The sequence below is a fragment of the Chelmon rostratus genome, chromosome 24 (genome assembly GCF_017976325.1).
Source record: "Chelmon rostratus isolate fCheRos1 chromosome 24, fCheRos1.pri, whole genome shotgun sequence".
NCBI classification, from domain to species: domain Eukaryota; kingdom Metazoa; phylum Chordata; class Actinopteri; order Chaetodontiformes; family Chaetodontidae; genus Chelmon; species Chelmon rostratus.
In genome coordinates, this window is record NC_055681.1 from 1,648,592 (window position 1) to 1,670,342 (window position 21,751).

The 21,751-nt window shown below is 45.5% G+C and overlaps 1 protein-coding gene across 2 annotated transcripts; it reads right to left on the reverse strand.

The window, feature by feature from the left end:
• Positions 1-385: 385 nt before the first annotated feature.
• Positions 386-20,890, reverse strand: ptprnb (protein tyrosine phosphatase receptor type Nb). 2 transcript variants are annotated; one of them, XM_041966249.1, is made up of 23 exons: positions 20,684-20,890; positions 15,124-15,174; positions 13,001-13,111; positions 12,817-12,922; positions 12,582-12,744; positions 12,026-12,437; positions 11,469-11,612; positions 11,325-11,359; positions 11,049-11,230; positions 10,730-10,816; positions 9,563-9,642; positions 9,289-9,353; positions 8,347-8,556; positions 7,967-8,269; positions 7,739-7,886; positions 7,584-7,657; positions 7,316-7,393; positions 7,128-7,247; positions 6,881-7,047; positions 6,408-6,461; positions 6,240-6,304; positions 6,088-6,161; positions 386-1,692 (listed from the first exon to the last, which is right to left on the reverse strand). In XM_041966249.1, exons 1-23 carry the CDS (start codon positions 20,760-20,762, stop codon positions 1,621-1,623), a joined length of 2,880 nt encoding a protein of 959 aa, XP_041822183.1. In that variant the 5' UTR covers positions 20,763-20,890; the 3' UTR covers positions 386-1,620. The 2 variants fall into 2 exon arrangements, with proteins under 2 accessions (XP_041822183.1, XP_041822184.1); XM_041966250.1 differs by lacking the exon at positions 10,730-10,816 and having other exon boundaries at positions 12,026-12,434.
• Positions 20,891-21,751: the final 861 nt, after the last annotated feature.

A 21,751-nucleotide genomic window follows, 5' to 3' on the forward strand; every position in this document is an offset into this window, starting at 1 on the left:
AAACTGTTAATTAGCAGCTTGAGGATTTATCTTTGGTGCCATGAATGGGGATGTTTGAGAGGATGAGACCTGACAGTTGGGCCTGTTAAGATAAGGCTGCTAGAAACTACACTTCACTCCTGTGTTCCCACAAATTCATCAAATCAGAACTCCAATAAAAAAAAAAACAAATTCATTTAAAACTTTATGATGAAGAGTATGTACACCCTGGATGAAGGGGCTGTTTTTATATGTATATCTGGATTTAGACTTTATATGGAATCATTGGGCTTTATGTGAGGCTGGCATGTGTCTGTAATTAAAGAACAATGAACAAATCCTACACATGACAAAATGATCAGTTGCTGCTTGAGAAAAGCTGCAGAATCAGAAGTCACACGAGTGATTGCAGCACTTAAACACGAAAAGATTTATTTAAGGTCTCTCATATACAAAATAGCATTTCATGGTTTTTTTTTTTTTTTTTAGTTCATTTTCTGACTTGCGTGAGGTATACGACAATATATCCAGTGACTTCAGATGATCTGAATGGCACACAAAGAGATGGGCGTTTGTATTTTCTGCAGGTGTCGGTCATGTGAGGAGAGGGAGGGAAGCAGCGGGTTAAATCATGGCAACCAGAGATCAGGATCTTTAATGTGCCAACCCTTTTTCCACTTCATATTTTAGGAGTCAATTCATACAAGCTTTTGATGCTTTGCCTTTTTTTTTTTTTTTTTTTACAATTTTGCTTCCTTAAAGACACCAAAACCAACATGATGACCCAACAGCAGCACAGTTTCAACAAACTTCAACCACATACAAGAGGAAAAATTGGATTTTCGCTTGAATCTGGCTTCAGTAGCTGCCAGAACTTCAGGCTGGATCTGCACAGGCTGAAATAAAATATCACGTTTAAATCCACAGAGGGTCCACAAAACACACTGAGGCTGGGAAATGCCAGCTGTTTTATTTATGTGGCATGATGGTCACGTTAGAAACGCCCTCTGGAGTCACTCAGTGTGTTTCATTTGTCAGAACAATACTTTGTATGTCATGTTGAGACAAGCTGAGAAAACCAGCTGCGTTCACTCGTGTCTCATTCATGTCCACAAAGCCTGGAGCTTTTCAGTAAAAATATTTTGTGGTTATTTGTTCTTGGTAAGATTTGTGTATTTTGAAATTGGCTCCAGAAGGATTACAAGGTGTTTACATGTGATGGTTTGTGCTCCTTTTTCAGTTCTTTCTATTAAATGTAATTAATTACTTCTTTGATCTTCCTGGTGTAATTTCTATTCAGATTAGCTGTGGATGAACACTTTTTACCCTCTGAAAGTCCCTGAACACATCATATCTGTGCCGCAAATACTTAAAAATCAGATCTGAATTGTAACGATGCCTGTGTAGATCCTTCCTGACTTTAAAGTCGCCTGATAGTAAGTTGTTTTTACATTTTCTGACATCACCTTTATGTTTCAAGGAATCTCTATAAAGAGGCACAACATCTTTCTTCATCTTGATAATCATCATCATCATCATCACCACCACCATAGAAAGAAAAGGCAAGGTAAGATAGAAATGTGAGTGCGAGGGTCAGGGGGCGGTCTGTCGAACAGGATACTGGTCCAGGTAGCACTGGTTTCACTGGGGCAGAGCTTTCAGGATGGCGTTGACCTCCTCCGCTACGGCTGTCAGGGCAAACTCAAACTGGTCCTGGAAAGATGAAGAATGACAATTATAAATGTCCCATTTCACTCATCTACAACCTGGCCAATACATCACCTAAGCCAGGATTATCAGCTAATTGTAGCTCATAATTTAAATAATATAGTGCTGAACACCATCCAGTGTGAGGTGTTTGCCACCACTTCCCTGAATGAACAGTATTGCTGATTACCAAAATGTTTTTTTTTAATGTTTCTGTCATGGTTAATCCATTTGAGATGCCAAATCAGTTATTTGCATGCATTACATGCACAGAAAAGATCCCCGGTTCGATCCCGCCTGGGATCTTTCTGTGTGGAGTTTGCATGTTCTCCCTGTGCAGCGTGGGTTTTCACCGGGTTCTCCGGCTTCCTCCCACAGTCCAAAAACATGCTGAGGTTAACTGATAATTCTAAATTGTCCGTAGGTGTGAATGAGTGGTGTGCATGGTTGTCTGTGCATGTGTAGCCCTGTGGTAGGCTGGCGACCTGCCCCGGGTGTCCCCTGCCATCGCCCGAGAGACGACTGCTGATCTTCAGGCAGAGATTAATGCTTCTAGATCCGAATCTGAGAAGTCTCCAGAATGACCATAAACAGACGACTGAAGGAACAAGATTAAAGGGAAGAATAGCTGCCCGAAAGCCATTATTAAAGGATAACTTTCGTTTTTTACAACCTGGACCTTATTTCTAGCATTACATACGACCATTTACTCACCCAGACAACTTTGGTGGCATTTGGAGTCGTTTTGAAGAAATTAGCCCCAGAGGAGCAGCGCGTATATCCGTATAATGCGAGTACTCGGGGCATCCATGTGCAGCCTCTATAAACGCATAATCTGCGGCGAAACTCGTTCATATTCCAATATTTTGTTATGATATGCTGGTGCTATTCCCCTCTGAGCCCGTGGTGGCATGATATCAACGTCCGACGTCTCCAGACAACTACCTCTGACGTGGATGATGTCATTACTGAACGCTGCACGCTGCGAGCAACCAGCCACAACACGGCTGACTCTGTGGCGGTCGGCTACGAATACGCAATAACGAATATGAACGAGTTTTGCCGCAGACATTATGCGTTATATAGAGGCTGCGCATGGATGCCCCGAGTACTTGCATTATACAGATATACGCGCCGCTCCTCTGGGGCTAATTTCTTCAAAACGACTCCAAATGCCACCAAAGTTGTCTGGGTGAGTAAATGGTCGTATGTAATGCTAGAAATAAGGTCCAGGTTGTAAAAAAGTTATCCTGTAAGGCCTACAAACATCCAAAAACACAAAAAAATTGCCAGGGAGCACAAACACTGGACTGTAGATGACTGGAAGAAGGTACTCTCTTTGGTCAGCATTGTCGTGTTTATGTCTGGAGAAAAGCTGGGGAACGTTTTGATGCCAGATTGATTGCACCCACAGTGAAACATGGTGGGTGGAGATTCTATTATAGTATGGGGTTTCAGTTTGTGGAGATGGCATGGCAAATGAGTTAAAATCAGCGTTATCGTAACAAGAAGGTCCACCACAACATCTTGGTGCATCATGGAATCCCTTCTGGAGTGAACCTGATCAGCTGATACACCAAGGAAACAATGACCCCAAGCACACTTCAAAGCTGTGCAGAGACGACTGGACCAAGAAAAAGGAATCTGGAGAACTGGAACTGATGGACTGGCCAAGTCAAAGTCCAGACTTTGGTTCAATTGAACATATCTGGGATTTATTGAATTCAAAAACAGATTACACTAAAGTTTCATCCAAAGCAAGTCTCTGGAAACGGCTAGAAACTATTTGGAACTCACTAACAAAAGAGACAGTCGAAAAAGTACGTAACAGCAAGGCCAGAAAGTATGCAAGCTGCCATGGAACATATGAAAAGATGCAAGTGGGAAATGTTCTTGAATGTGTGCATAGTGCATGTGTGGGGCTATCCCAGTAATTTACCAGGACAAACATGTGAAAGAGGCTTCAGCAACACATGAGGAGTCTCAGAGAATTGATGCTGAACCTGAAGTCTGTGAGTTCAAAGTGTTGCGTGACAATGTATTTTGAGGTTGTCCGGGATGTCTGCGAATCCTGATGTTCATAGTCCCCCAAAATTGTACAGAAAAGCGACAAGAGACCTCAGCTCCACATTCCCCTTGGATCGCTCAATTAGGAAGCACTGAGCTGCTCATTCTTAGCAGTCTCAGGTTGTGGGTTCAAAACCTGATGATACAGTTTTTTTCAAACTTTTCAATACATACAACATCCAACCAACTCATTTCCAGCCTCAGGTGTAGCTCAGTGGGGAAAGTTGGTGCTACCTGGCAACTGGAGGTTGAGGGATTGAATCCAAGCTGTTCTATTTTGATGTTTTCTCTTGAGACTACTGTGAATGATGATTGGAAGTTCCAAGCAGATCATGGCAAGCTCAAGTGTGGCTCAGTGGAATAAGCTGGAGCTACCTGTCAATCTGAGGTTGAACGATCAAATCCACCTTCTCCTCTTGTGCTATTTTCACTGTTTTCCCTTCAGACTGATGTGGACAAGCAATAGAAGTTCCGAACTTATCATGGCAGGCTGAGGTGTAGCTCAGTGGGATAAGTTGGTGCTACCTGTTGATCTGAGGCTGAGGGATTGAGTCCATGGTCTGCTCTGGTACTATTTTCCCATTTTTCTCCTGAGACTGTTGTGAATGATGTTTGGAAGTTCTGAATGGAACAAAGGAAGCTCAGGTGTAGCTCAGTGGGATAAGTTGGTGCTACCTGGCAACTGGAGGTTGAGGGATTGAATCCAAGCTGTTTTGTTTTGACATTTTCCCAGTTTTCCCTTGAGACTATTGTGAACAATGATTGGAAGTTCCAAGGAGCACATGGTATGCTCATGTATAGTTCAGTGAGCTAAGTTGCTACCTGTTGATCTGAGGTTAAGGGATCAAGTCCATGGTCTGCTCTGGTGCTATTTTCCCAATTTTCTTGTGAGACTGTTGTGAACGATGATTGGACGTTCTGAACAGATCAAAGCAAGCTCAGGTGTAGCTCAATGGGATAAGATGGTGCTACCTGTCAGTCTGAGGTTGAGGGATCGAATCCAAGTTGTTCTGTTTTGACATTTTCCCAGTTTTCGCTTGAGATTGTTGTAAACAATGATTGGTAGTTCCGAATTAACAATAGCAAGCTCAGGTGTAGCGCAGTGGGATAAGTTGGTGGTACCTGTCAATCTGAGGTTGAAGGATCAAATCCACCTTCTCCTCTGATGCTGTTTTCACTGTTTTCTCTTCAGACTGTGAACAGTAAATAGAAGTTCCGAAGTGATCATGGCAGGCTGAGGTGTAGCTCAGTGGGATAAAGTGGTGCTACCTGTTGATCCGAGGCTGAGGGATTGAGTCCATGGTTTGCTCTGGTACTATTTTCACTGTTTTCATTTGAGACTAATAAATAAAATAAATAGAAGTTCCGAACAGGCCTTAGCAAGCTCAGGTGTAGCTCAGTGAGATAAGATGCTGATGCTGAAGAGCTGAGGTTGAAGGACCAACTCCATGTTGTGTCCTGTGCTGTTTTCACTGTTTTCTCTTCAGACTGATGTGCACAAGCAATAGAAGTTCCGAACATGTCATGGCAGGCTGAGGTATAGCTCAGTGTGATAAGTTGGTGCTACCTGTTGATCTGAGGTTGAGGGATTGAGCCCATGGTCTGCCATGGTGCTGTTTTCACCGTTTCTCTTGAGACTGACAAGAACAGTAAATAGAAGTTCCGAACATGTCATAGCAAGCTCAGGTGTAGCTCAGTGGGATAAGTTGGTGTTACCTGTTGATCTGAGGTTGAGGGTTTGAGACCATGGTCTGCCATGGTGCTGTTTTCACCATTTCTCTTGAGACTGACGTGAACAGTAAGTAGAAGTTCCGAACACATCATAGCAAGCTCAGGTGTAGCTCAGTGAGATAAGATGCTGATGCTGAAGAGCTGGGGTTGAAGGATCAAATCCATGATGTGCCCTGGTGCTGTTTTCACTGTTTTCTCTTCAGACCAATGTGCACAATAAATAGAAGTTCCGAACACATTTGAGTGCGAAAGGCTCGGTGGAGCAGCGGCATCAATCACGCTTGGTAAACCAGACTGCCAGGGTGGCAGACCCGGTTCGATGCTCGTCAGACCCCGGACCCAGAGCGGAGGGTGGGGGGACTTGGGGGGGGGCCGTGTCCCCCGGGTTCCTGGAGAGTCGCACGCAGGGGGTTATGAGACCGCAAAGAAGAGTGAGCTGAAATTTTACTGAGAATGAATGAATCTACTGCAATGATATAAAAAAAATTAGATGAAACAATTACAAAATAGCACAGTGCTGCCTTAATACCAATAGACATCTTCTCAACATAGACCCAGCCATGCTCCAATGTAGCATGTCTTCTCTCCTCTTAAACCACTTACCTTGGTGCAAACCATCCCAGGCCTCTGGTCTCTGATATGCTCCAATGTAGCGGCGATGTCGATCTCTTTGACACCTGGAAGACACATAGGACACATTAGTTTGGCAAGTCACTTCGATGACAGCAGACAATGAAGTGTTACATCTATCTCACCTTTAGCCATACGATTGAGGACCATGTCAATCAGGATGTAGGTTCCAGTCCGGCCTGTACCATCGCTAAAGAAAGAACAAAACAGTGCTTGATAAGCAATTAATAAAATCATGCACTAACTAACTAACTAACTAACTAACTAACTAACATCACATGGGTGGTCTTTACCTGCAGTGCACAATGATGGGGCAGGATCGTCCTCGGTAGCATTTATTCACCTTCCTGAAGAAGAAAAAAATGGTTATTTAAAAAACTAACTACTAGCTAACTAACTAGAGAGATGGAGAGAGACAGATAGATGGGGCTTGGGGGAGGGGTTGGGGGGCAGCTGGACCTCCTGCTGCAGCCACATCAGTCCATGATCATTTTTGTGACTATGCAACTGGACCCAGACTACTAGCTGCAAACCACAAGAATGACACAGACAGATATGTTCAAAATTAAACCAAAGGCCCCGTTGTAAAGAAGGAGTGGTTTAAAGATGCCATGTGGATACAAAAACTTTGATTCCCAAAAACTTTCAGAATGTTTTTTTCAATATTAAAATCGACAATTTACAATTCAATTAGCTTTAAAATATAAGACAACACAACAACACAACAAGCATCATTTAGTGTGATATACCACATCAGCAGCAGTACCTGCGGAAGTCCAGCAGGGGGCGTGTGGAGGTGGGAATGCCCTGAGCTGGCCAGCTGAGGAAGTGGAACTGAGTGAGCGTCCTGGTCTCCTGTGTCTGCACGTTCTTCAGGTAAAAACTGCGCACCAGGAAGTCATTACACCAGATGTGCTCCGACACCAGGTTCACCTGGACAGGATCAAAAAACAGCTGCTGAAGGACTCAATGGAAAGCATGTCCCCCATCGCAGACTCTCACTATGGTCTCACCTCATAGATGTGGTAGAGGGATGAGCCCTCGTCAGGCCAGTACCGGTCACACTGTTTCTCCCCATCCTCCACCAGAGCCGTCATCATCACAATCACAGTGCAGCCGTTCTCCCAAACCATCTACACAACGAGCACAAGAAAGTCAAAACCTGCTTCCTCCCAAATACGTTATTTTGCATCTCACTGACCTGCCAGAAGTCCGAGATGGTGTGTGACAGGGGCCCCTGGGTGGCTATGTAGGCCGGCATCCGGGGGTCGTGCTCAATCTGAAGGAAGGTGCAGGGGCAAAGTCAAAAGTCATGACTTCTCTTAGAGGCAAGACTAGCCATTCAGAGACAGAGCAGGGCCACAGTTGGACTTGTAATTCAGCAGCAGCATTGAAATCACACAACCCAAACCTCAGACGGTATGGATATGACATATATCCTCAATCAATCAATTAATCAACCAACTTACTATGGTGCTGGCATTGATGTAGTCAGAGCGTGATGGGTTGATCTCCACCTTCAGCTTCACCCTTGAGTGGTCGTCTGAAGAACAACAGTGAGAGTAAGCATCCGCTGACAGGTTTAATAGAACTTGAGCTGTTTGTGTGAGCTGGGAGGACTCACAGGGAACAGAGTCGGGGCAGCGGTTCTTCTTGATGTTGCCTTCGCTCTGAGCTACAGAGACGGTGCTGGGCTCGGCCTGGTAGGAGCACAGAGCCTCCCACTCCTTCATTAGACGGTCCTTGTTTCTCAGGTGGTCCTCCATGTAGGCCTGAGGGATGTATAATGATATGATATGACATATGATTCACTTTTAATATTTTTTTCGTACAACTATAACACTTGACTGACCAGGATCATGTGACCGGTGGAGATGTCCATGTTGGCCTGTGCCGGCTCCTCGCACCATGACGGCGTGCTGCTGTGGGAGCTCGGGCTGGGCTGGGCTCCATCGCTGAACTGGGACGACACGCTGCTCACCCTTGAGTCGGTGCCTCCTGCTGCTCCCGTTCCTCCTCCCCCGATGCTGCCTCCTCCTGCACCACCTCCTCCTCCTCCTCCTCCTCCTCCACTTGCTCCTCCCACAGCGCCAAGGGCAGCAGCTTCCAGGCGTCCAAAGGCACCTTTGGAGGCCATGTGCTGGCGACACAGGTCCTGGTGAGCCAGTTCTGCATGTTACACTGCTTTATCACATCAGTCTCCTGGTTTCTGCTGACACACTGACCCCTCACCTGGTACTCCTGGTGGCTGAAGCTGCCCCCTTCTGGTCCCAGACCCAGCTTCTTTGCTGCCAGCCGGTGGGCATGGTGACGCAGGCAGGCGATGGTCATGGCCGCCACCAGGATGCCGCCGATGCAGGCCATGGCCACCAGTGTGGCGAACACCCAGCGGGAGCCGGGCTGCACTCGGGTCGCCAGGGGCAACGCCTTCCCATCATTCCTCTGTGGCAGGAAAAACAGAAAGGGAAGATAACACAACATCAAATCTTTCAGTGTGTGTGTGTGTGTGTGGTATCTGAAAGACATTAAAGCTGAGGGAGGACTTCGCCTGCTATTATATAGATGATGGAAGTAATATAAAGACCTTTAAGTTTAAATTAGGTCACTGTAAACTGAGTATCAATTAATGTTTCTCAGAATATTAGACTGCATACAAGTGATTAAGTTCTCGCAGCTGACGCCATTCATCAACGTGACTTCCTGCCTTCAGGCTGAACTTCTCCGTCAGTAAACTCGGAATAAATAACAACGACAATAACGATGATAGATTAATAATAATTTCTCTCACCAAACGCACGAGTCGGAGCTTCTTTCCTCACGTCCTACAACACGCACATGGAGGCAGTTCCCAAATACCAAGAGTGTCAAGTCACACCGAACTTAAACAAACCGCACTTCCGGAAAAGACTTTCAAAATAAGAGCGCGTTACAAAAAACCCTGTTTACTTAAGGATTTAAGCACAATTACTACTGAGTACATTTACTCAAATACTGTGCTTAAGTACAATTCTGAGGTTCTTGTGCTTAACTTTAAAATGTATTTCGTGATGAGCCCATTCTAATAACTTCTACTTTTATTTATGTAGGTATTTTAAATGACAGTTTCATACTACTTTCACTGAATCTACGCCTTGGTCCTCCCTGCAGTCCTCAGGGATCAAACACAGCACCCACCTCTCCAGCTCCACCCTGCAGCACCTTCAGGCCCGTCTCAGACTCCAGTAAGTTATTCTCTGCAACTGCAGGAATAAAACATAATTAAACAAACTGTTTGTTGCATGTCCCAGTGACCATTTCTCCTTGGAGATAAATAAAGTATCTATCTATCTATCTATCTATCTATCTATCTATCTATCTATCTATCTATCTATCATATGATCTGTCCGTCAAACTTGGTGTACTTCAAGTACTACATGGGTGACAGTATTTGAAGTAGAAGTACATTTACCGGCTTTCCCTGCCACATCACCAGCTGTCATGTTCTTGGAGTTCGGTCTGATCCTGAAGGTGATTGCAGGTCCGACCACACTGCAGAGGAGAAAGCACAGGAGCACATCCAAAGAGAGGTTACACAGACCACCACCACATTTATCTGACAGCTTCAGTTACTTTGTAGATGCAACAGATTAAATGAGCCAACAGTACATACAAGTACACCTAAAACGTATGGGGCAGTAATACAATAATAGTAATAGTAATAAAAGTTTGCTGCTTCTACTGTTAATTATTCTAATTTCACTTGAATCATCTTGAGGTTTTAGGTTTTTTTTAATTAAAGGTCCAGTGTGGATTTAGTGCCATCTAGTGGTGAGATGTCAGACTGCAACCAGCTGCCCCTTGCCTCACCCGAAAGACACAAAAAAGTGTTTGGTTTGTCCCTTCAAGGCTACTGTAGGCCTCCATGGACGAGGACCTGCTCCCTCTGTTGTGTCTCATGCTAACAAAATCACAACAATTCATATCTTAGGGCGGTTAAACACTGATGAAAACATGCTCATGAATATTATGTGCCGGTAGATCTCTAAATCCTGCACACTGGACCTTAAAGTGGAAGGTGTGAACACTTCCTGCAGCACTGATTTATGATTGGTTGAGGGAAGCAAAGAGCCAGGTGTCTGATTCTTATTCCTACTCTGCAAAAATCTCCGTCTTCTCTTATCAAGTCATTTTGTTTTTATTTTCTTACAGCATCATCAGAAAACATACGTCTCACAAACGTATCTTCTACTTTTTGATGATCTATAAGTGAGAGTGAATGAAGAATAAAGTATTTTTGAATTGACCTGAATGGTTCTCTGTGGATGTTACGAGATCTTAAAGGCAAAAATCACTTGATAACGAGGAGATTTTTTCCACTCTGAGGTCAAAGGTCAGGGGTCATTGTCAGGTACGAGGATTAGACCGAGCGCGAAGCAGAACGAGCAGAATTAAAGCAGCCTCCACATGCAGGAAATCCAGCTCCAGCAGGATTGACGTCTCCTCTGCTGTGAAAGAGTGAATCCCAGGAAATTAAAATCAGTGATCCAGCCAATGAGAGGATGAGGCGGGTCCAGAGGCTTCAGGCGGCAGATTCTGGATCTGACAGATCTGTGAGGGTCCGGGTCCTCGGTAATACCTGATGTTGATGAAGGAACCAGTGGAGAGGCCGATCCTCTCTGACAGACGCTCCAACAGGTGCACCCCATCGTTCAGACTGAGGGGGCTGCAGCGACAAAACGCACACATTCATACACACACATACAGAAACAAACACACACACACATTCATACACGTGCATACACACACAAACATACACACACACACACACATTCATATACACACACATACACACACCTCTCACATCATGAAAACAACAGAAAACCATCTATAACTCAACACCACATTCAAAGTCCTCCTGATTGGTCGATCAGGTGGAGGAAGCGAGCTCACTGCACCTCTGATTGGTGACAATGTAGCCGTACTCCTCTGTCTGGGGCGGCGGCTCCTTCTTCCTCAGTTCGTCCCGATTGGCGGCTGCGCTCGAGTCCTTCTGGACTTCTGCTGGCTTGGGGGGCGTGGCGGTGGAGGGTGGAGCCTTGGGGCCGGCCATCTTGTACGCCATGGAACCCTCCGTGAGCTGAGGGGCAAAGACGAAAACACGTTCCTGGTGATGGACAGTCGTAGGATTCTGGAGAAACGTCTCATCAGACTGAAAGAAATGACGTGCTCACCTTCTTTCCTGCGGCGGCGGCGCTCCCATATTTATCTGAACAGTCAACAAAAACATCAGCATCAACATCACAAGAGACAAAGACAGAAGAAAACATGGAAGACCACGTTGGTGGTGGAAGTGATGATGACGATGGCGGGCCGACCTTTGGTCTGTTTGTGGCCATACGAGGCGTCCAGCTGCAGCTGCTTCAGAGCCGCCGGCAGCTTGTCTGTCTGCTCGGGGGACAAATCCTTCATGTCGAGGCCGTAGTGATCGAGCAGCAGAGCCAACCTCTGCAGAGAGCGCTCTGAAAGACACAGCGCAGGAATCAGGAGTGCTGACTCCAGTCCACACTGGATCCAGACTGGATCCAGACTGGATCGGCTGCAGTCACTGGACAAAACTCTTCATGCAGAATTGACCATTTGATGTGTGACTTCCTATACTGCTGAATGGCTCGTGAATTCCCAGAGGATCAATAAAATCCTTCATAAAATCAGAATTAATTTGTTGATTTGAAAGTATTTATTTAGATATTTGGGTTAAATATTGATCTTAGTTGCATTATAAGCTGCTTTCTTTTTCTTAACCTCTGTAAAGTGAGGTTTAAATCAACATGTGGTGTTTCTTCCTGTAAAACTTTTCAAAATAAAATTTGAGCTGTTTGGAACATGTCTATTTCTACTTCCTTCCCTCTGCACCTCCTTCTTCCTCTCTCACCATCCAGTCCTGACAAGGCGTCGTACTCCTGCTGCGCCTTCTTCTCCGCCTGCTGCTGCTGCTTGCTGAGCTGGGCCATCTGGGAAACGTAGTCCTCGCCGTAGTCCAGCGGGAAGTCCAGCTCCGGGAAGAAGGAGGAGGGCGAGGAGGAGGAGGAGGAAGGGGACGATGAGGAGGGAAATCCTGCTGCCCCCCTGTGGCGGGAGAGGGACTGCGTAGGGGAGGAAGAGGAGGAGGAGGAAGAAGAAGAGGATGAAGGGGGGGCGAGGTAAAAGGACCCTAGGTCCTGGAGGAGCTGCCGGCCTCTGTCCAGAGGGTTTCCTCTGGGTCTGGAGGCGAGGAGCGGGAAGGCTGGATTATCGTCCAGAGAGTTGAGGGAGCGCTCCTCTTCCTCCTGGTAGCCGAACTGCTGCTGCAACAACACACACGCCGTGAAAGTGTTTTTATGGCCACCAGGGGGCAGAATAACTGCACAACAAGCTGAAAAAGAAGCTAACTTATCTCACTGGAATCTAACCTTCAGCTCAGATTCACCACATCACATCACTTTCCCCACCTGGTGGTAACTGTAAGGGTCCAGCAGGGGCGTCTGCATGTGGACGGAGGACCTGGAGGGGTCGAGGATCATGTAGTCCACGTACTGCTGCATCATCTCGGGGTCAGCTGGATCCTCGCGCCCCTGAACCCTCCGCTGACTGGGGCCCGACTGTCTGGACAACCTGGGAAATACTGAATTAAAAAGCTGGAACTAAGTATTTGAGATATTTTTTACTTGCTGTGGGGGTTCTTACTGTTTGGGAGGCTTCTCATGAAGTTTGGAGGAGGAGTCCACAGTGGGAACGCGGCTCAGCTCTCGCTCAATGATCGCCTGGGTGACGTCGTCCCTCCAGGTCAGGCCTGCGCAACCACAGAACGATCAGTAATGAGCTCTCACCTGCCGGACTTCTAAAGCCTGAATCTGTAAACGAGACTCACCTTGCACCATCAGGTCTTTGAGGACTTCCTGCAGTTTGTGCAGGACTTGTACAGACACCTTGTACTGGACTGGCCCCTGGTGAGGAGCCTGGCACTGTCCAAAAAGACCATCTGCACAGGAAGAGACCAGCAAGACGGTTTGTTAGCTTCCATTCTTTAAAAACGCACCCGTTTACAGATGTTTCAGGACACAAAATCGATCTTTTTTTGAATGCAGTCTGGTTTCTTTTGCTGGAAGATTCCAGTATATAAGACAAAAAATTCTCAACTTCTACTCTTTGCCTTTTTTAAATACTTTGACCTCTTTGCATCATCTTAAAGCAAACTAGACTGGGAAAAGCTGCATGATAATTTTTTTTTTTTAAACAAAGCTGATAAAATAAAAATACACACAAAAATAAGAAAAAGAAAACAGCCAAATCCAGGACAGACATGAACAAAATGTGCTAATAGACACACATGTACACAAATCACATGCACAACCCCACATGCACACAATACACACAGTACACACCCGCAAATATGTACATTAACACATAGAAAAGCCTTCACACATTGTACACACACACACACACACACAGTGAAGCATTGTGTGTGTGTGTGTGTGTGTGCGTGCGTGCATGCGTCGGCCATGGTGAATCATCACCTCAGTCTCCCTCCATCTCTTATCAAACAAAGACACACACACACACACACACACACACACACACGAGGGAGACACACGGTCGTCAGGCAAGTGATGTCATTGTTGTCATAGAGATGGCCAGGATGAGCCGTGATTGGCAGAGAGCGGCTGACGGAGGAAGACCTTGTTTACGTTGCTCTCTGGCTCTTTTTCTCTTTGTTGTCTCTTTATTTCTCTCACTTTTTTGTCCCTCTCTCCCTCCGTCTTTCTTTCAGCACAATTAGACACACGTCTCTCTCTCACACACACACGCACACTCTCTCTCTCACTCCAGCTATCACATGATGACTCAGAGTAAACACACGCCGAAATGTCGATGTTGCTTCTGCTGAGTTACATTTTTTAGGCTACAGATGTTTAAACAGACAGAATGAGCTGTTTGTTCTCTGCAGTCTGGAATGTGTTTAGTTTACTCAAATATTCCACCTTCAATGCAGATTACAGATGTTTTATTGCACACACTGGTTTAGGGTAGTTTTGTTAATGCAGTCTGGAATGTTTTGCTCTATATTAGAGTGTTTGAACATAGATTACAGATGTTTCAGGCTGCAAAATGTGTAGTTTTTTTCATGTAGTTTTGATTTATGTCTGTTTATTTCTATGTTTAAATACACAAAACAGGCTGTTTTTAAATGCAGTCTGGAATTACATATATTTTACTTACAAATTCAAGATAAAAAATGTTAACAATTGTTAAAAACTGAGACCTTTTTTGGATGCAATCCAAATTCAATTGATTGAAAAACATATTCTAGATTACAGATGTTTCAGGACACAAAATGGGTTGTTTTTTGAATGCAGTCTGGAATTAAATTTTCCTTCCTGAAGAATTCCAGAGGTTTGCACAGACTACAGATGTTTCAGGCTGTTACTCTCTCTGCCTTTTTTCACACTCGCGTTCACGTGCAGTTCCTCCGAGCGTCATCAGACGCGTCACGAGGCCTCAGTACGAATGCTGCTTGTGTTCATGAAATGTTCCCGTCTCTGGAAACAAAACATCCTCAAGGCGGACGCAGAAACTTACCGCCATCAACAATGCAGCTGCCTGCCAAGCGGCACGCTCACGCACGCTCCTGTAATGACAGCCTAACCGTGTTTGCAGGGAGGAAGCAGGAAACCCGCTGAGAGACCGCCTCGTTAGAGACAAGCTGAGCTCCCGACGGTTTGATGGACAGAAGACACGTCACAGCTTCCTGAAGCGCGTCGCTGCAAATGAAGCCTGCTGGGGTTGCTCTTTACTATTCTCCTCACGTTGCATTCAGGGCGCCGTAAATATGAGCCGTCCACGTCATCTAACCCTAACCCTCCCAGAGCAGAATATCTGAGCTTTAACTTGGCTTCATGGATGTGTGAAAAGAGGGACTAATAAATATGATTCTGTGTGTGAATATGACGCAGGTTCACCTGCTCGTCAGGTGGACAAAGCTGGATCACTCACCGTCGTTGCACAGCTGATCTCTGGGACAGAGCTTCTTCTCAAACAAACAACCTGCAGACACACAAAGACGACAAACATTCATTTCAAGAGAAGCAGCAAAGCCACCAGTAAAACAGCCAGTGTTCCCATGACATTAACTTCTGCACATTTTGAGCCTGAATTTAACTGAACGTGTCACGATTTGACCTGAAAAACTAGATGAAGCTCTGAAACATCGAGCTTATAATGCAGAACGAATGGAGTTTATTATTGGACACGAAGACAGACAGAAGTGAGTTGGGGAAAACCCGACCAGAGCAGGCAGCTATGTCAATATGTTGTTGCTAAGTGATGGGAATATGTGTGTGTGTGTGTGTGTGTGTGTGTGTGTGTGTGTGTTCCAGTTGACCTTTTCACAGTCCTGATCTGTAAACAGCCGCTCTGTTCTGTGCATAAATGTCTGTTTGCATTGAGTTTTGCATTAAGGATTTATATACTGCTGTGTTTTATTCATGTGTCCTGTGATTACTTCAGGGAACACGCCTCACCCTGCAGTGTTCAACAACCTGCACAAACATGATGTCAGAGCCCTCAAAAGCAGCACCGTGACATCACTAGTTTAGGGCGGAGACAAAGGGCATGCATGATGTGACGTCTGAATAATCGGGAAAATTAGTTCCTGAGTTCAGAAACGGTGAGAATATTTATCTCTACCCAGCAGAAATCAGCCGTCATGGTTCATCACTCCTGCAGCGGCGAACATTCAGACACTAATAAAGTTTGGATCTGTTGAAAACAGACTGAACTACAGTCTGAAATAATCACGGCTCGACATCTTTCTGCTAGCAAGTGAAAACCCCTCGCTGTGGCTTCGATTAGAACTGAGTGATAAATAGGAGATTTGACTTGCTTTGCTCTGCTGCCCACTCAGGCTCCGCCTCCATTATAGTGATGTCACAGCGTACTTTTGAAGAGAGTGACTTCACAGCGTTAACGCAGCGATCATTAAAACGGCCGTTTTTCACCTGGACTCGGTCAGAGGGAAGAATAAGCTGGTCAGAAGACGTCTGCTGATGTGAGCAGATGTGAGTTTTCGGCACCACGGGTGCACCTGGTGCATCAGGTAAGAGTGTCGGCCGCATGACGCTGCAGCCGCCATCGGAGAGGGAATCTCCATTAAACCAGAGAGCTGAGGCGCCGCTAAACATAGAACGAAGAGACTCTCCATCCGTCTGTGCGTCGCCTCCTCCATCCAAACACCACGCGATGACTAATCTCTCCTCCACCTCCGCCCACGCATCCCTCCCTGCCTCGTTATCTCTTCCTCCCTCCTCCTCCTCTCTCCTCTCTCTTCTCCTGCAGACTGTCCATTGCCGTCATCAGCCGCTCCACAATCAATCATCTCGTCCGACACACATTCATTTCAGTGTAATTGAGTCTCTAATGAGCAAAAAGGTTCACCCGTCCAGTTGGTTTAGTCCTGCGAGAACCACGTATCTCCACATCAGGCAGGCTTTTGAAAGAGTTTATTTAGCTGAAGGAGGAGAGTTTTCTCAAGACATGAAGGAACATGTCATCCTTCAGTTCATCACACAGCAAATGTGCATTTTTAAAAAGCAAGTATGAGCATGAAATCATGCAAAAGAGCATTAAAGAAAGAAAGAGGCTTCACAGATGAGTCACTTTGTGGTTGAAATGCTAATAAATCAGCTCCTGCAGCTAATGGTCTGTATGCACATGTGCGAGCGAGCTAACAAGCTAATAACAACGAGCTAGCAGCCACGTCTGCAGGCCATCACGCAGCATCTGTATCAGCTCGGATCTTCCTCTTCGATCACTTCACAAACCTCTTCTGAATTTTATAAAAACAAGCTGATTCTCAGAGAAGTTCCTGCAGGTCTTTCTGTGTTTTGAGGGAGTGAGACTTTCAGTTCTCGCCGAGAGATAAAAGTGACTCAGTAAGCGGGAGATTTTTGCTGTAAAGTTGATTTAAGCTGCGGTCTTCAACTCAGGGAGTCATAGAAACAGAGTCTGCAATAAGATCTCCTGTTTGATTCAATATCAGGAGAAAAAGCATGACTCAACCCGCGCTGCCAGCCAGCAGCAGGTCTTTGTGTGTCTCACAGGAAGCTCCTCCAGCCTCTCTCACTAAGCGTCTTTCTCCACCTGAAGCCATCACATCTGCACCGCATCCATTCTGCTTTCTGAGACGAGTTTTTCAGCTCAGCCTCCCTTCACTGGATAACACATTTAGAACCGGTTTTAAATTGTCGGCGATTAGCAAAGCTGGGCTGTAACAAACATCCTGTTAATAATGATTTGATCTTCCTGTATGAGCTCCAGTGTCAGTTTATTCAGTCTCAGAGCGAAACGTTCGTAAAAGTGAGGGAACATAAGTGAGTCTGCAGAGGTTTTTTAAAAACATGATCTGATCCTTTGATAGAAAAAGACGTTATCGAAGCACAGAAGTGTCAAAGTTGGCTTCTTTTAACCAAACCGTCAACACTCTGGAGGCTGATCAGTTTTTAGGGGTTTAATCAAAATCAGGCTGACTCATCATGAGCTCAGAAACTGAGCTCCATCCTCCCATCATCATCATCATCATCATCATCATCATCAGGGCTTCAGTGTCTAGCTTTTACCATCCATTAACCGCCTGCCAGATTGAATCCAGTGTCATTTTCATAATGGTGCTGCTGGCATTCGTGGCTGCTGCTGCGTGAGCTCACGCTCCGGTCTGCAGGCCGACAGAGGATATTTAAGGTGGAATGAGTCAGCCAGGACGGAGCAGGATAAACCCCGCCTGGTGTCGCTGAGTGGCAGCACAGGGAGCGAGGTTATAACCTTCCTCGGCTCAGTTAACCTTTAAGCTTCATGCCGACTCACACTAATCGCTCTGACTGGACCTCACTGTGCACGACATGCAGCAACGAGAAGCTCGCTGATATTCTCTGTTTTCCCATAAAAACAGCCAAACCAGCAGCCATCTGAGGTCCTGTTCTTCCTCCGAGCCACAGAGCTCCATCCAAACCACATCAGTGAGCCTCACTGTTGCTCTGGCTGACATGTTCCTTCATCACCATGGACACACACACACACTGTCGTTTACCTCAACTCAAGCCCACATACACGAACACTCACTACAGCACCAAATGTGGATTCATCCGCCACTGAAAATAGTCCCCAGCAAATGCTCTATTTCCTCCTGTCGGTGAGCAGCTGTTTTCAGGAATCACTAAATATTTGTGAGGTGTTTACGTCTCCTGTAGGAACCAGCCACAGACAGGAAGTCAGACAGTTTTAAAGGACGGACTACCACTCCTTGTATTATCCTGTACTTGTTGTGGTCCATTACAGTCTTCACTTTAATCTTTATATAAACTGTCATTAGTGAGAGCAGGTCATGCTCATTTTTTGTGACAGTTTGTGTCCATAATGCAGCATTTAGGACACATTTCTATTCTAAAACCAGTTAAGCATTAAAACACCATGAGCTTCCATTAACTGTCAAGTTAAAGTCACGACTGAACGGGAATCCTTTAAGAATCTCACTGAATGACGAAGTTTTCCAGATGAAACGGCTGTAAATCGGTGCGATCAGAAGCTGGTCGCTCTCCGTGGTGCTGAAACTCTGCACCATCAGACAGGAAGCTGCCGTAGTAACTGAGCAGACGGCGCTGCGAGGTCACTTATGAGTCACAGCTGAGAGTACGACGTCCTATAATGTTGTTATAATGTTCCTACAGGGATTCGTAGTGACAGACGCCTAAATTCTATGTTTCGGAGGGGTTTTCACGATGTTTTCTGTTGACATTTAGAACCAAAAATCCCTTTTTTTTTTTGGTATCTCGCATGAACAGGTCGTTACTGATTGGCTTTAACTCCGTTAGGAGCCATATCATTTTATCAGCTGCAGGAAATACTGAACAGACAGTGAAAAGCTGCATTCAATCCTGCAGGATCTCGAACATGCTGATCAGTATTTGACCTTTTATTTGCCAAACAGACAAAGTGTCAGAAATGAAGCTGTGACCCCCCCCTGAACTGCAGCTTAATCAAACATTCCCCTCAGGTTATTAAGGTTTTACAGCGAGTTTAGAATTCAATTACTGCCTTATAATATTCCAGAATATCTCTGTGATCGTCTTTATCGGGGTGTCTCTGTGGTCGCGACAGTGAAATGAGCTGGAGGACGTGGATGGATGCTATAAAGGCCCGACTGCAGCTCATTCCAGTCCAGCAGCCCTGTGGATTAAGATTAACCTGCAGAATATGTAGGAGTATCACCTCTGACTACATCCAGCATTGCTGATGGGTGTGGTTGGTCAGAAATGCTGCTACACCTGTAACCACGCCCACCAGTGATGCCACAAGGCCCTGGAGTACACCTGTGCATCACTGCTGCAAGGTGAGATGTGAGACTGCTGGAGGTTTAATATTATTATAATATTCTTATCTGGATTTATGATGAATCTGGGGAGGAAAATAAAAAAGTTAAAGTGAATTTAAAAGAGGAATTTACTCTCTTTACTGTCTCTGACAGAAGCTTGTTAACAGTCAACAAATGTCACCATTTATTGGCCTCTATAATATTTCTGTAGGGTTTGTTATAGATGAGTTATTTCTCTGAGAGACTCGGAGTCTGCAGGCGATTTCTTTTAAGCCGTGATTTTCTTCTAGTCTGCGTTTGTGCTCATGATTCTGCTGATTATTCGTCTGTTGACATTAAAACACTTTAACATGTGATATAATATAAAATAATATAATATAATGTTATTATTGGGGGGTTTTACTTCCTGCGTGATATTCAATAACACTGTGATATCTGTCCTGCTGCCATTTAAAATCATTCCTTTCATTCTGTCTGCCAGCTGCAGATCATCGATCACCTGATCATCGATGATCTGATCATGTATCGGCTCCACACACACTCTGTCTCTCTGCTGCTGTTTGCGTGTGTTTGTTGTTGTCGCTGCGGACTGAACAACAGAATGATTCACTCCGGCAGGCAGACATATCCGAGCTGACCTGCGGTCAGTGCGTTTGCGTCAGTGACGCAATTTAGCACCGGTGTAAACAGATCAGAGGCAGCCGAGCCGAGCCGAGCCGAGCAGGAAATACAACAATATAAGATGAAGACAGATGGCGCTTCATGCTGTTTGCTGCACACAAAACTAAGCATATATTTAAATCGGGTGTTATTCTCACTGTGGGATTATTATGGAATATTATTTATTCTAAAGACTAGTTCAGCACAGAACATACGGGAGGACCGAGCAACTTAAAGCCCACATTTTCCGCAAATCCTGCACTATATTTTCCAGAAATACAACCAAACCTCATTAGAAAAACTGTAGATTTTGGAATATCCTCAACAAATGTTATAAAGACGATAAAACTGTGAGATAAAGTGCTTTAAGGTCGCTCCAAACTCGCTGCTGAGTACAGTGAGAACAGAAACACGGCAACAGGGACTTGTCATCCTGGAAGTCGTGATTTACGCGCCGCCCTGCCGCCTGGATGCAGCGAGTTCATTAAAACAAGTGCAACCGACTCCATCAGTGCTGCTGAGGCGTCTTACCGTGTCGGGCGGCCGCGCACAGCCGGCAGGAGGCGGTGAGGAGGAGGCACAGAGCTGCCCAGAGCCGCGGAGACCTCATGGTACATCCAACATCCACCGGAGCGAGGAGGAGGAGGAGGGGAGAGCGGCCGCTGCTGCTGCGCGTCTACCAGCTCTCCATGTCTGAGGAGCTGCTGCTGCTGCTGCTGAGGCACGGGGCTGATGGAGCGGAAGTGTGTGTGTGTGTGTGTGTGTGTGTGTGTGAGAGAGAGAGAGAGAGAGAGAGAGGGAGAGAGAGAGAGAGAGAGAGAGGGAGAGAGGGAGAGAATGGTTGGTTGGAGATCCAGGGCCACAGGAGGCGCCACAAGACGCAAGAGAAGAAAGAAAGAAAGAAGTACACAGAGCCTTTACAGAAGTACCATTAATGTAAAAATACTCCATTACAAGTACTTCACTCACAATCCTAAAAGTACTGAAGTGTCACATAAAGTGAAAGTACTGCAGAAAAATGCTCCATGTGACTGATCGATGATTGTATGCATCATATTTAATACATTTATTGAACAGTAATGAACTGTTACTATGAGACATGCCTCAACAGAAACAGCCGTTTCTGAGAAGTTTACACCTGTTTAGACACTGATCAAGCAATGGGTCAATATAAACAGCTCAAGGCCGGATTACCAACCAGGCAAAGACGTCCCTGCAGACCCCGAGACCCTCCCCAAAGACCACAGGCTGCTGTGGCTGACTGTGACTCAATCCTGAGTCCAAATCTCCTTTTCAGACTTTTATATGTCAACATGCATCACATGGCATGTTCATAAATTGCTTTGATGTTGTCACACAGCAAATCTGACACTGTTTAACCACTGTCAGGAGGGAAACCAGTCATCCAGGTGCTCAGTTAAGCCCCGAGCAGGTGAATCAAAGAGAAGAAAAGCTGTTTGTGTTTGGCTGCTAGCTGTTAAAGAGTCTGATCAACACTTCTGACAGTCTCAGAGTATTTATTTACTGCAGAGTTGTTGTGTGATTCGTTTTATTTTGCTCGTTTTGGGACGTTTATTCCTGCCAGGCTTTATTACCAAC

What these genes read in the sequence shown, in the direction of transcription:
- ptprnb (XM_041966249.1), bottom strand. Translation starts at nt 20,762, where the DNA reads ATGAGGTCTCCGCGGCTCTGGGCAGCTCTGTGCCTCCTCCTCACCGCC. An exon ending in TGATGTGGCAGGGAAAGCCG is followed by an intron (nt 9,354 to 9,562) that starts GTAAATGTACTT and finishes TTATTCCTGCAG; the next exon opens with TTGCAGAGAATAACTTACTG. An exon ending in CCACCGGTCACATGATCCTG is followed by an intron (nt 7,887 to 7,966) that starts GTCAGTCAAGTG and finishes TACATCCCTCAG; the next exon opens with GCCTACATGGAGGACCACCT.